The 15735-nt window shown below is 40.2% G+C and overlaps 1 protein-coding gene across 1 annotated transcript in view; it reads left to right on the plus strand.

Moving 5' to 3' along the window:
• LOC124135567 (transient receptor potential cation channel subfamily V member 6-like) overlaps positions 1-15735 on the plus strand; it is a 79679-nt gene that overhangs the window by 49962 nt on the left and 13982 nt on the right. The window contains exons 7-11 of the mRNA XM_046500932.2: positions 597-678; positions 1759-1874; positions 3480-3596; positions 4829-4936; positions 10196-10347. Coding sequence (XP_046356888.2) covers positions 597-678; positions 1759-1874; positions 3480-3596; positions 4829-4936; positions 10196-10347 — 575 coding nt within the window. The remainder of the gene's footprint in view (positions 1-596; positions 679-1758; positions 1875-3479; positions 3597-4828; positions 4937-10195; positions 10348-15735) is intronic.

Raw genomic sequence — 15735 nt, forward strand, 5'->3', positions numbered from 1 at the left:
TTGCAAAAATGTGACAGCAGCCTGTAAGTCAAGTCTGGACGTGACAATCCAGTGATTGATATTATGAACACACTCCATCAAGGTATGATGACACACATTCAACCAAGTCACAGTGCCGGGACACCGATTTTCGATTTCTAGCCCCAAGTCTGCAGTAAAACTTCTGACCGCCCCCAATTATTTTTTTAAATTCGTAAATTCCCAATTTGAATAAAAAAAATCCCAATTCCCCAGAATTTATGAAATATGAAATCGCTTTTGAACAATGTCTTAATCTTTCCCCCAAAGGCCTATCAAAGGGCACTTCGTTTGGAATCCAAGATAAACTTTGACCCATTCTGACAGTGTATCCCAACTGGGTAACATACAAGTAGGAATGACATGAGAATGCCCTGTCATAACAGTCAGCAGTGTCTAAAGTGTTCTGACTTTCTCAAGTGTCCATGTTCAAACACAGTCTGTGAAGCTGCTTACAGGTACCTGTGTTCTGCCTCGAATATCCAACCGCATGTTCAACTTAGATGCCATCCGTTGTCTTGTATTCCCTGTTTGTGTGGTGATTGGTCAAGTGTTCTGATGGCGGTGCTTTGTTTCAGGAACTGTGGCGGTACAGCAACATCCTGTGTTCTGCCTACCCTCTCACGTCCCTGGACTCTATAGGCCCCAAGGGAGACACAAGTAACTAGCCATCTTATCATCCTTTCTTATCCAGGGTATTTTCTTGCCATTCTATGATAAATACCCTGGGCCCCGTTCCACAAAGTGATCTTTGCGCTAAGTCGATCGTAACTCCCATTCTTGAACATTGACTTACTACAGTGGTAGCGCTAAGATCGCTTTGTGGAACGGGGCCCTGGACTTACTCACACAACAGCTTTCTTAGCCATCCAATCAAAATACCGTCTCAAGCGAGAGAAATTGTTTGATGTGTATTAGAGAGAGGAGCGATGGTGATGGCGTCACTTCCTAAAAGAAGTTAGTGAATGGATCATTTATCATATACTACTCAAAAGAAGTTAAGGACAACCCACTTCTTTCATGTTACTATATTTAATCTGTCAAGGCATCACAGGTTACCTACAATAATATGAAAGAATTGGGTGGTCCTTAACTTCTTTTGCCTAGTATATTTGTGGATTTGATAGTACACTGGGTTACATCTGCATTTATGTATCTGTATGTATGTATATACTATGTCTACATAATAATATGAGGGATTACAATTTGAAATTCTAATAGAGACATGAACTTGTTCCATGTCCCCAACTGATAGGCTCCTTCTTCCAAAGCCAGAACCGCCTCCGTGCTCTAGTTGTATAGTGGAAGGTTGGGGGTTCAATCCCCGACCGCGTCATACCCAAAGAAGTTAAAATATGGTTCTTGTTGTTACCCTGCCTTGGATTCAGCATTAAGGTTCTAAAACAAGACTGGTCTGCTTGGAGTCAGTTACTGCGTCTGAGTGGGGGGTATATTTATGTTAAACTGCAGCATGGTATCTCAGTGGGCTAGCAATTGGAAGATGCTTTCTTCACTGTTACATGGTGTTTAGAGGTTGGCGATGATGGAGATGGTGATGATGAAGGTGATGATTGTGATTATGCTGGAGGTGATGATGATGATGATGATGTTGATGATGATGATGATGACAGGTGGTGACGATGATGATGATGATGATGATGACGATGACGACGAAGGTGGTGACAATGATGATGATGATGTTGATGTTGATGATGATGATTATGGAGGTGTGTCTTGTAGACTGGAACTCGGCGCTGATGATCATTGTGAATGGGGAGACGGAGGAACACCTGGACATGCTGGAGGGAGGGGTCATACGACAACTGCTGGACGAGAAGTGGAAGACATTCGCCAGGGTAACGAGATGTGTGGCAGGCTCTCACTAGATATATTGTCAAGAGATATTGGGTTAATGTGTTATGTGGTCAGAACATTTATGGAGATAAATAGATATACCTCATGATCCTGTGATATACCACAACTGAATATACACTGGAATACCACACCTGAATATACACTGGAATACCACACCTGTATATACACTAGAATGCCACACCTGTATATACACTGGAATACCACACCTGAATATACACTGGAATACCACACCTGACTATACACTGGAATACCACACCTGACTATACACTGGAATACCACACCTGAATATACACTGGAATACCACACCTGACTATACACTGGAATACCACACCTGACTATACACTGGAATACCACACCTGTATACACTGGAATACCACACCTGAATATACAATAGAATACCACACCTGAATATACACTGGAATACCACACCTGTATACACTGGAATACCACACCTGAATATACAATAGAATACCACACCTGAATATACACTGGAATACCACACCTGAATATACACTGGAATACCACACCTGAATATTCCAATAATATGTTAGTGTGGAGTTTATACGATTTGAGGACCCGTGAAGATCCGGGGTAGAATAGGTCTTCAGCAACCCAAGCTGCCATAAAGACGACATGCTTGTCGTAACAGGAGACTTACATGATCAGGTGGTTGGGCACCCTGACTTGGTTGATGCATGTCATGGATCCCAATTGCGTGGGTCGATGCTCATGATATTAATCACTGGATTGTCTGGTCCAGACTTTATTATTTACAGACCACCATCATATAGCTGGAATATTGCATGTGTGGCGTTAAACAACAAACCAAACCAAACCAAATCCAACCAAAACACGATTTGAGCTTTTCAACCAGATGAGAGACACAATCTGGCGTTCATACATGTTTCATGAGACTGTATTCTCGGAATTATGTGAACACTGACAGACTACTTCCACATTTCTGTGTAAACCCCTTTCTAATCACCTTGGAGTTATTAATACAAAATCATAGTTTCTGATCATATAGACCCTTCAACTCTTGAACGTAAAATTCATTTCTTGAATACACCTGTATGGGGTGTTGGTTAGAATTACATATGCTTATGTAGGGCAACTTAATCAGTCAGGTGGTCAGACTTGGTGGTGTGGTTGATTGTGTGTTATCGTACCCAAGCACGTGAAGATCCGGGGTAGAATAGGTCTTCAGCAACCCATGCTGCCATAAAGACGACATGCTTGTCGTAATAGGAGACTTACATGATCAGGTGGTTGGGAACCCTGACTTGGTTGATGCATGTCATGGATCCCAATTGCTTGGGTCGTTGCTCATAATATCAGTCACTGGATTGTCTGGTCCAGACAGATCTTTACAGGTCGCCATTATATATGATATACCTGTCATATTGCTGAGAGTGGTATAGAACAACAAACAAACAAACAAACAAACACCAATAGAAATATGGAGTTTCTATGTCAGGAATGTTATTCGACCTTTTGGTAATGAATGAAAACGTCAACTTTTATTCCACCTTAACAGATTCATATTTGGTCTGTATGTTCTTCATTATATATTTTGTCATCTTCAGAGACGGTTCATCCTGCGACTGGTGATAGCAATCATACACTTGGCGCTGATCAGCGTGATCATCTATACACGGCCGGAGGGGACCCAACTTCTGGGCTTCAGGGGGACCATTGACATTGTGAGTTGGGGGTCATCAGGATACATGGTCTATATACCAGTTAAAGAATCTAGCTATCTGATTGGATAGTCGCAGTATTGTAAAAATGAGCTGGTATGATGTCAGCATGATCTTCAGCAACCCATGCTTGCCTTGAAAGGCGACTATGCTTGTCATAAGAGGCAACTAACGGGATCAGGTGGTCAGGCTTGCTGACTTAGTTGATGCATGTCATCATATCCCAATTGCGAAGACCAATGCTCCTGATGTCAATCAGTGGATTGTCTGCTCAGGACTTGATTATTTACAGACCACCGTCATATAGCTGGAATATTGCGGAGTGCGGCGTTGAACAGCAAACAAACAAAAAATAATCTCTGATATGACATTGCCTCCACGTCACAGCTGACCCTGTCACCATACAGGGAGTTTGATGTCGCAAGAAACATCTTGTTGTCACACAAAACTATTTAACTGAAAATACTGAACTCATGAAATGTTACGTGTATCAACAGCAGGGTGTTTAGATACAGGCTTAACGTTCACATACATCCCCTTAGTGTTGTGTACAAGACAATTCAGGTCATAAAGTGCCATACATCCACGCAATTGTCATGCGTAACTTATAGCACTGCAATACCTACTGGATTGCACTGATTATTTTGATACAGATGCACATTTGGCAGTCTTGTGTCTCTGGACATGTGTGTCCATGGAGGCTGAAATAAATCATATTGGATTATCTCCCTTTGACCATCCACAGCAGTTTTGTAACAGAACACGCTGTTACATGAAATTTGAACATGGATTTAAAGATTTTGGAATACAAGGAATTAAGCTTTTGAATTTGTTGTTTCTCGTGTAGGATATTTCAAAACATTTATGCAGGCACCCAGGTTCTGTTTGTTTATTGGTGACAAAAGTGTTGCATTAAGTGTTATTTTTGTCTCCAACCGAAAAACAGATTTTGTTGATGTGACATTGTCTGAGAATAATATTGATGGCGAAATTATGTTGATCTATGATTACATTGACATATTTACAGTTTAAAGGAATCAAACAACATGAGTTATTTTGTATAGAAAAATACAATGGAATATAAAGACCAATATGTACATAAAGGTTTTCAACATTCTGGAACCAAGAATACTTGTGAATTTTAAATTCAAACACGTTTACCCCATAAAGTTGTTCTTAATATGGTTACTATATAAAACAGATATATAGAACATGTTCTGTGTGCGATGTTGCAGATGCGGTACACAGCCGAGGTGCTGGTGTGTTTGGGGTGTTTCAGTGCTATCATGGTGGATGGGATTTCCATCGGTTCTCAAGGATTCAAACCTTTCATCAGGAACTGCGTAAGTTCATTGTTGGGATACTTGGTCAGAAATGGAGAACTTTGGTGATTTTATCCGACTTTTATAAGACATCCTCTTGTTATTTCTACTTGCATATTACTCAGAGGTGATTTAGGGTTAGAATTGGTCCCCAGCAACCTTGCTTGTCCTAAGATGAGACTAAATGGATTAGGCAGTGAGACTTTAATGATTGCGTAGGGGTACAGATAATCTTTTGAGCTGTTGAGTATTTACACAAATGTTATCATTCACATTGGGTATTGAGAGTGTTCTTTGGGTGTGACAGGGGACACCAGAAATGTGCTTCTCACATTGTACCCATGTGGGGAATCGAACCCAGGTCTTCGGCTTGACTAGCGAACAATAGCGACTAGTAACCACTAGGCTACCCCACCCCCTGTGATGCCTATAAATAAATACTAGTAAAGAAATACCTGTACGCAAGTTTGAGGGGCAACATTGGGTAATTACTCGTAGTATTGTTATTCTATTGTCGCGGGTTCTGCCAACGATGTAATCGAGGGAACTGAGGCGGTGCGGATGAGGTATAAAAGGATTTATTACCTGTAAAAATATATAAATTACATCAACATGAATTGATGTGTCGAGGAAGAAAGAATGTCTTCCCTCGACAATGGCGTGACATGAAGTGGCATTTGAAAGTGTCCACGTCACACCCCAGGTATTAGCACGAGATTCTGCTGGTAAGACAAACAGGAGTAAGATTGAGAGATGAAGCGTCCGTAAAATGAAAAAGAGATAACTCTTGGCAACTAATAAATCCGGCGACACCTTCCCCCCCTTTGAGAAATGTTGTCCTCAACATTAAAATGCGCTGAAGCATCCAAACAGAGAAAAGTGAAACCTTTATACAACTACTTACACACATTATGAGTCCACAACTTTGAAAGTTAACAACACAACTATACAAAAACCTCAAACGATTCAGAGATACCAGCGGCCGATGATGTATCCTCAGAAAGGAAAACATCTTTATCAGAGGAAACAGATGATTTGGCAAGAATACTGTAGTCAGTTACCCAATCGCCATTTCTGAGCCAAAACGGAGGAGCTCTGTTACGGGTAGGCCTCCCCATATCAGAATTCCGTTCTGACACATGATCAGTGGAGTCTGCAACTACATCCTCGTCATGAGCAGACGTTGTACCGGGCTCCTCTTCCGCTGAAGGGCTGGAAGTATAGCGTGTTGGAGAACTGTTAGATGGTGGTCCAGGAGACGTGTCAGCAGGAAATGAGTCTTCAAGCTCAATCACAGTTCCTACTGTTTCCATGGATTCCTCTCTATTAGCTTCAGTTCTTTCTTCTAGATCTCGACCAAAGTTAGTTCCATTGGATCCAGTAACCTGAGACACTGGTGGACTAATCGGATCTGGTAACAATACAAATACTTCCTCGGCATTTTCGTCTTCTGACTCCATGAGTTCTTGGTATTCTTTCACCTTCAAGGATACAGATTTCTTCGTCCCTGCCTTTCTTTCATTGTTTTTCTGATGTCCAAACACTGGTTCCGCTGGTATTGACACAAGTGGCAGGAGCATGTTCCGATGAAGTGTCTTCTTCAGTCCTTTGCCATCTTCCTGTTGCAGGGTGAATACTGGTATGTCCTTATTTGGTTGGTTTACAACGTGGAACACATCCCGTCCCCACTTATCAGCAAGCTTGTGTTTCCCAGTAAGTCCTACAAGACGAACAAGGACACGGTCACCAGGTTGGAGAGTTGAGGCGCGCACTTTAGCATCATATCTTTTCTTATGACGTTGACCAGCTCTTTGGGCTTCACGTGATGCACTTTCATAGGCAAAGTTTAATCTCTTTCTCAATTTGTTGATGTATTCTGTCGTGGTAGTGTGATCATCACCAATCTTCTTGACTCCAAGGAAAGCATCAACAGGCAGGCGTGGATGTCTACCAAACATAAGGTAGAAAGGTGAGTATCCTGTACTCTCATGCTTTGTGGCATTGTAGGCGTGAACCAGTGGAGAAACATAAGTCTTCCAGTCAGTTTTCTTATCTTCTTCAAGGGTTCCCAACATGTTCAGAAGAGTCTGGTTGAATCTCTCACACATTCCGTTTCCTTGGGGATGATATGGTGTGGTTCGAGTCTTCCGAATTCCTGTCAGTTGACCTATGAAGAAGATAAGAAAACTGACTGGAAGACTTATGTTTCTCCACAGCCAAATGAGATGGTCACCCTCAGTGGAGTTATTCGTCATAGTCCAGGGAATTACACTGCTGTTACTGAACATCTTGAAGTTGAATACGACATGCATACAGGTTTGTCTGTTTGTCCACGCCTAGTTGAAGTTGGAAAACATGGGAAGTTATCCAGAATACCAGTTCGATGCTGCAACCTGTCTGCAAGAGTCATCACCATCCGTCCAAAGACCAGACTCTGTCAACTCCACCAAGTTCGTGTCATTACACAAGTGCCCCTGGATGTATCTGCTAAAAAGACGAATCATGTATCAGAGGACACAACAGATACTTCTTCTCAGCATTGCAAATCAAGGATTGATCTCTCTGACAGCCATCTTGATGACCCACAGAAGCAAGTAGTCTCTGACATGCTACAGCGTTGGGATTGCATTATGTCTTCAGATATCACAGACTTAGGTTGTTGCAACACTGTGAAGCATGGAATCAGGTTGACAGATGATACTCCTTTCAAGCAGCCACATCGAAGAATCCCTCCTGGATTATTTGAAGAAGTAAGGGAACACTTACATGAGATGATAGCATGTGGAGCCATTAGAGAATCTCACAGTCCCTACTCATCTAATGTGGTGTTAGTCCGCAAACAGGATAACAGTCTTCGTTTCTGTCTTGACATGAGATTGTTGAATTCAAGAACAGTTCGGGATTCCTACTCAATTCCAAGAATTGATGAAACCTTAGATTGTCTGTCTGGATCGAAATGGTTCTCCAAGTTGGACTTGCGCTCTGGATACTGGCAAGTTGAGCTTGAGGAAAAGGACAAGGAGAAAACTGCATTTTCCGTTGGACCATTAGGTTTTTATGAATGTAATAGAATGCCATTCGGTCTAACCAACGCTCCAGCAACATTTCAAAGGCTCATGGAGAAATGCATGGGAGATTTAAATCTAAGAGAATGTCTAATCTACCTTGATGACATCATCATCTTCTCAAGCACAATTGACGAGCACTTGGAAAGACTGGAAGCAGTATTTCAAAGACTCAGAAATAACGGACTAAAGCTAAACACTAATGTTTATCTCAGACTAAGTATCAACTAACTAATAATAAATAACTGCAGTGTTAGTCAATATTCTTATCATCACATAATAAACACTTGAAGTATCTACTATATGGATTTATAAGAATATATATATATATACATGCAACAGGACCTAGTGCGCACAAATACTAATAAATAGATAAAGCTGGTAGTAAAGCATAAACATGCAGTATAGATATCACCGATTTCCACGGCATACACATTTCCAGCGTGAAATCAGAAGTGTATTAGTCAATCAGCAGACGTTAAAGTTCATCTTTGCAGATTGTAAACAATAATGTTAACATTTCTGGAAGTGTTCGGAGTCCATCGCCATGAGAAGCGTACAACACAAGTACAGGTGGAGATATTCTAATGCACACTTGCCTGCATATAATGTCTATCACAGTCGTCCTTGAATATCACAGTCGTCCTTGAATATCACAGTCGTCCTTGAATATCAATGTCTGAATATAAATTATCACAGCTTGACAATATAGATTTATGATTATAAAATCATTAAAATGTCAAAGTATATACTTAAAAAGTCTGTGAAGGTGATTCAGGTGATAAGGATGATATGGTTGAAAACGATGATCACGTGGACGATAACGACGATGTTGATGTTGTGATGACGTTGTTAATGATGTTGTGGCTCTACCTCAGTCCCTGTTCGGGCGCCATTTTGTCGCGGGTTCTGCCAACGATGTAATCGAGGGAACTGAGGCGGTGCGGATGAGGTATAAAAGGATTTATTACCTGTAAAAATATATAAATTACATCAACATGAATTGATGTGTCGAGGAAGAAAGAATGTCTTCCCTCGACAATGGCGTGACATGAAGTGCATTTTATTACGTTGCATAGCATGGCACAATATAATATTCAAACGCTGTTACTTTATATACTATAAATGCAGCAATAAATGATTTCGGCGGCACACGTTATGTGTGACGTCACCACATTATAAACAAAGTAACATTTTTATGATCTTTCATGTAATAATAAAATATATATACATGATAAACAAATGGAACTGAACCAGATCTTTCACTCACAATCTTACTTACAGGATGGTGCTTTAAACTTAGTGTTTGAATTAGTAATCTCGTGCAACGCGATGCCTTTAGACCGAGTATGATATTCACAATTTACAACATTAATTATTTAGTTTCTACAATCGCGTTACCTATTCTATTGACTAGATTTCCATAAAGAAAGTAGATAGACACGGGTACATACCTGTAAAAAAATATAAATTACATCAACATGAATTGATGTGTCGAGGAAGAAAGAATGTCTTCCCTCGACAATGGCGTGACATGAAGTGGCATTTGAAAGTGTCCACGTCACACCCCAGGTATTAGCACGAGATTCTGCTGGTAAGACAAACAGGAGTAAGATTGAGAGATGAAGCGTCCGTAAAATGAAAAAGAGATAACTCTTGGCAACTAATAAATCCGGCGACACTATGGTGTGTTTTTTTTAACTTTTCACGCATATTTGTACGCAAGCAGTTTAAAATTAATTGGATAAGGCTTAAAAAATATAAGAATTTATTCTTAGACAACGACTTTTTAAATTATAGTGCAGGCAGGAGGTGTTGTTGTTCAAACTAGTATGTAACCAAATAAACAGTTGTGTACCATCAACCTGAGACAGGGCCTCCCCACATAAACAAGCATACAAACTCCTACTGCAGCCAAGAGCGTAACACGAGATGCTCAGTAAAGCAGTGCCCATGTAAAGGGAAGTAACTGCTGGCTATTTAGGATCACATTGTTTTTAAGGATTAGGATTTTAGAAAAAAAATTGAAATGAAATGGAAATAACAATGAAACGTGCGGTAGACTTTATGATGTTGTGGGCGGTGCCTGAGAACCAAGACTATTATATATTTTTTAGCCTAATAGTGACTTATTTTGCGTATTTTACACAAATACACAGCATATCTGGAGGTCTGCTGTATACGCGTGTGTGATCGACATGATGTTTGATTCCAGATGCACGCTCCAGCACAGACGGTGAATATGATGTCGTCTCTGCTAATACTGTTGTGTATTCCGTTCCGAATACTGAAGCTAAACACAGTGGAGGACATCCTCCTCATCATAGCAATACCGGGATCCTGGTTCTTCCTGCTCTTCTTTGCCAGGTAACCGACAGAGTGATGTGACTCGTAAATCTAGGTTACAATCGTCTCAGCGCCAAGATCATTCGTGGAATGGAGTCTGTGTTTATGGGGGCTTTCATAGATTTTATGATTGTATTATTGTTACAATTTCACCAAATTCCAATGAACCAATAATTGTACCTGTACTATATGCATAGTGATCTGTAGTTGGATACAAGCAGAGTGTCGATCTTGGCGATGTCAGGCCAACATACGAGGGTTCTAAAGAGTCAGGATCAAGGTTCATCATCACATTGATGTATCGAGTTCAAGTTAATCCCTTAATGAGGAGTCACAGTATTATTTACACTGATGCCGTGTCAGTCAATCCCCTCCATGATCTAGTGTATAGAACATCTGTATGGAGTGTGAAAGGTCTGTGATTCAATCCCCGACTAACACACTTTTATAACATGGTCTTGTTTTAAATTGCCTGATGCTCGGCATGTGACATTAAGCCCCATTTCACCGTACACATATAAGGGAGATAACTCTGGGATGCATATAGTCTATGTGAGCTAATGCCTTGGAGATTCATAAATCATCCAACCTTCCCTCCATTTATACTTGAAACAGTCTTCCCTTCACAACTGAACATGTAATTATATACTGAACAAATAAAGTTAGGGATCATGAATATTTTGGGGGATGTTTTATGAAACTGTGCGCTCAGTCTTCCCAACCAAACAACATCCCCAAATGTAATAATGATGTATTTTTGTTCAGTACAGATTTACTGGAGATTGTTGGCTACATTTAACCTCTGTGAATAGGTCTTCGGCAACCCATGCTTGCCGTAAAAGGCTACTATGCTTGTCGTAAGACTCAACTAACGGGATCGGGTGGTCACTCCCTGATTTGGGCAGTCGGGTAGCCTAGTGGTTAAAGCGTTCGCTCGTCACGCCGAAGACCCGGGTTCGATTCCCGACATGGGTACAATGTGTGAAGCCCATTTCTGGTGTCCCCCGCCGTGATATTGCTGGAATATTGCTAAAAGCGGCGTAAAACCATACTCACTCACTCACTCACTCACTCCCTGATTTGGTTGATGCATGTCATCGTATCCCAGTTGCGTAGATCGATGCTCTTGATGTCAATCTCTGGATTGTCTGGTTCAGACACGATTACTTACAGACTGCCGTCATATAGCTGGAATATTGCTGAGTGTGGCGTTAAACAAACAAACAAGCAAACAAACAAACAAAACCTCTGTGAGCCCATGTATTGTGGGTCAGATTCATAACAAGTCACTGCTGCACTGTTTCAGGGGATCAACACTCCTAGGCCCTAATGTTGTTATGATGTTTTCAATGGTGGTCAATGACTTCCGGAGATTTGCTGTCATAATTGCTGTATTCTTTCTACAGTTTTCGTTAGGTACAAATCTTCTTCTTTGACAATTGTTCTGGTGTGACCATTTGGTTTGAAGCACTGAATGAAATGTTTGCCTTTCAAACTTTCGCTATTCACATAGTGTGCACAATGCCAAACATTGGACATTACTAACACCGCATAGAATTCACGTTTGTGATGTTATTGCTAACACTGCATAGATTTCACGTTCGTGATGTTATTACTAACACTGCTGAGAGTTCACGTTCGTGATGTAGAGTTTTCTGCTTTGTTATTCTCCCCCGCCAAACAAAGTTGGCGGGGGATATAGAAACGGGCTCCGTCCGTACGTCACGTTTGGTTTCCGGAGCATAACTCATAATCTGTTCAATATTTTTTCATGAAACTCTGCAGGTCTGTCAGGTACATGCTGAACTGGTGCCTTTTGCTATTTAGAAACTTTAGAAATTTTTATTTTTTACGTTTCCATGGCAACAAGATGGACTTAGGTTCCATACTCTTCTTTTTTTTACAATTTCCATGACAAGTTCCACCTCGGTTAAAAAATGTTAGGGTTTGTTTAGATTTAATTATGTCATAAATACTGCAACAGGGGCAGGGGATATAGCCACGTTAGTGGCAAACTCTTGTTTCATTTACGAGAGAAATGGTACTTGTTAATCCGGTGTGGATTCTGGGTTAGAATAGGTCCCCAAAACCTGTTATTGGTTAGAGACAAGATTTTTAAGTACCGATTAGCAACTACTTTTAACCAACATTGTTCTATTGTGACGTAATTTCTGCAGATTTAAATATGCACTTGCAACTTGATGACTGACAAGAAATTGACATTAGCCAATCAGAAGGCTGCTTTCTCTAGCTTTACGACACTAGTTTCAAACTGGCGACTACGCTTCGAAACATATTTTGACATATTCTCGATTAAAAAATTTAAAACTGATAAAAAGAACATTCTGGAATGGCTTACAGATGGCCTAGATTGTATGGATATAATCATAAAACACATAACTGTTGTTCGGAATACCCTCTGTAAAATATTTCGAGGTTGCATGATTAGAAAACACATTCCATCTGTCACTTTCATGATCTGGTAAGCGAGGCTCTGATTGGTTGGATGAAAGGTCGTTCTGACGTGACCCATAATGGGATGTCCTCAGATCTTTGTTTAGCAATAGCGAGAACTTAGGTCTGATTTTAATGAGATTGTCACAAAAGCCTTTGTCATTAGAATAAATGTATTGACACACTCTGACTTAAGTTTGTCTCTTATTATCGGATAATTTCATCTTCATAATTTTTCACTTGCGTTTATGTTTATTAATGAAATGAATCATTAATTCAAGCCAGTCGCCAAGATGTGCTTACTGTAGGAGTACTGAATTATTCTATTGTTGAAATGTCCGCCTGCTTTCACAAGACACCAAGTCACCAATATTATATATACATGCACCTGCTACCTGAATCTCACAACTCCAGCCGCTCGTCACAACTGTCAATCAAACTGATATGGCCAATCAGGAGCAGTCCATGACACCTGCATAGGCTTTACTATGTTGTGAGGCCAACCTGTCAGATTGGTGTTGAAGTGAGACACCCTGACATGATGTATTGAAATATGTTTCTATGGGTATCTTTATGCTTGTTTATGACGTTAAGCAAATACTTTTTCTAATCATTGACAATATGTGGTAGGCTTAGGGTATTGTAATGAGTTGTTCTGAATATATTTTATTCCATACAAAGATATTCCTAATGTTTATTTTTCTTTGCATACTTTAAAAAGTAGATTTTTTTCTGTATATCTGTTTAGGAACACAGGATCATTTCTGTTTAAATGCATCATTGTCATTCTTAAAATTGCCTTTTTATGGATTTTAATGGTTTAGATTAAAGGTTTGCTGCATTTTTTAAGACTAAAGCCCTTTACGTTAGCATCTGTTCATGGTTGATGATGAAGTGTCACCTTGATCTCCAAGCACAAACATATATAATATTTATATAAATATTTATATGTACCCATCTTTAGAACTGTTGTATCATTGTATGTTTTCCAGGGGGAAAAAGAAGCACAGAGAATGAGTTGACAGGTTTTCCTATAAATCAAAACTGTTTAAAAGGTCTTCATAAAACCTTTGACACAGCCAGATCTCAAGTAAAGAGATTTGCCATCTGATTGTGTTTCCTGTTTTCTGCTGAAAAGAGGCTGCTACCGTATTTTCCTCCACTAAGCGCCAGTGTCTAATAGGCAGCTCCCATAGGCACTGGGTACAAAGCAGTGTACTACACAATAAACGCTGGATCTCTAATAAGCGCCGAGTCTCTAGAAGAAGCGCTGCATATGTTTGATTAAAATTACTTCTCCCTGGGATGAATAGATGCTTTAGATTCTCTTGTATGTCAATATATTTGGGACTGCATCTTCCTGAAGCAAGGGAGTTAACTGAATATAAAAGCCCAGTTTCCACCCTTGCCAAACTAGACTGGAATTTCTGAGACATGTTTTGGCTGGCTTAATGAGTCTATGCATAGTCTAAAGAAAAATATAACGGAATTGTATGGTTCATTAACAACATGGCGACTTCCGAGCAGATTTCAGTCATTTTCAGGATTTGCAAAGCATGTGTACCACCAACTGGGCGTCGATAGATATTTTCCAAATATTCTTTTAATCAACGTTCTCAAGTGATTTTATACACTACGCGAGGTAAGACCCGTTTTATTACAATATAAATCCTGAGGAAGAGAATTTATGGATGTAAACTTCTTTATTAAGAGGAACACAACATGTCAAAGTATGTACCTACTCCTTCATCAGGTGAACAAATGCTATGAAACAGAGAACATATATATGTACCTGTAAGAACAACAACAGTAATAAGATAAAGAGGAAAATTAGCAAGGGAAGTCGTTGACAGGAAAAAACATTTTGTTTATTTTTTGTTGTTGACATTTTTTATTCCTTTCAAAGGGTTGTACATCAGGTTCCAAGGTTGTACAGTAGGTTTAATCTATTGTAATGAACATACGTTACAAGGATAACGTTTACACTGACAGGTGATTAGCAATGGAAGCCAATACTTGACAGTTAATTGGCGCTGATAGGAGATCGCGATGAACAACTAGAAGCCAGGACTTAAATTATCACTGATTGATAATAAGTAATCGATAATGGGCAAAGGGAGGCAGGGCATAATTAGCAGTGATAGGTAAAAGCAATGCATATGGCAATGGACAAATTGAAGTCAGCTGGATAATTAGCACAGACAATTTTCAAAGTCCCAAGCACTTGGCAGATAGGTTCCCTGGTCACGGTTCATGGCTGGCTGGTATCTCCTGATGTCAATGGCTTAAAATTCTTGTAGTTTTCTTTGTGACCAGTCATTGTTATCAGTAGACAGGACTTTGGTGGCTTCCCACAAGATGTTATGGCCTTGGTTCTTGAGGCGTTCGGAAATTGCGGATTTTAGGTCTAGTTTGTTGACAGAGGCCTGATGTTCTTTCTTTGCAGGGGATGTGGTATATACATCCTCTGGGGTTGGGACTTCCGCTGCAGGTGCCCTGCAATTGGCTCGTAGATTGGCCTTGATGGTCTTGTGAATAATAGTCAGTTATCTCCCTTGATGTGGTGGCTGTAGCTTATGCCAATCTCATTAAATTCAGACCTTAGTTCTCGCTACCGCTAAACAAAGATCTGAGGACATCCCATTACGGGTCACGTCAGAACGACCTTGCACGAACTTTGACCGACCAATAGAATGACCAATCAGAAGGCAGCTTTCTCGTGCTTTACGGCACTAATTTCAAATTGGCGACTTCGCTTCGAAACATATTTTGACAAATTCTCGATTACAAATTTGAAACCTAAACAAAAGAACATTCTGGAATGGCTAATAGATGGTCTAGATTGTATGGATTCAGTCGTTAAACCTGTAACTATCGTTCGGAATACCCCGTGTTAAAGTTTTCGAGGTTGCATGATTAGAGATCACATCCTGACTGTCACTTTCATGATCTGGT

The sequence above is a fragment of the Haliotis rufescens genome, unplaced genomic scaffold (assembly GCF_023055435.1).
Source record: "Haliotis rufescens isolate VD_foot unplaced genomic scaffold, xgHalRufe1.0.p SCAF_70, whole genome shotgun sequence".
NCBI classification, from domain to species: domain Eukaryota; kingdom Metazoa; phylum Mollusca; class Gastropoda; order Lepetellida; family Haliotidae; genus Haliotis; species Haliotis rufescens.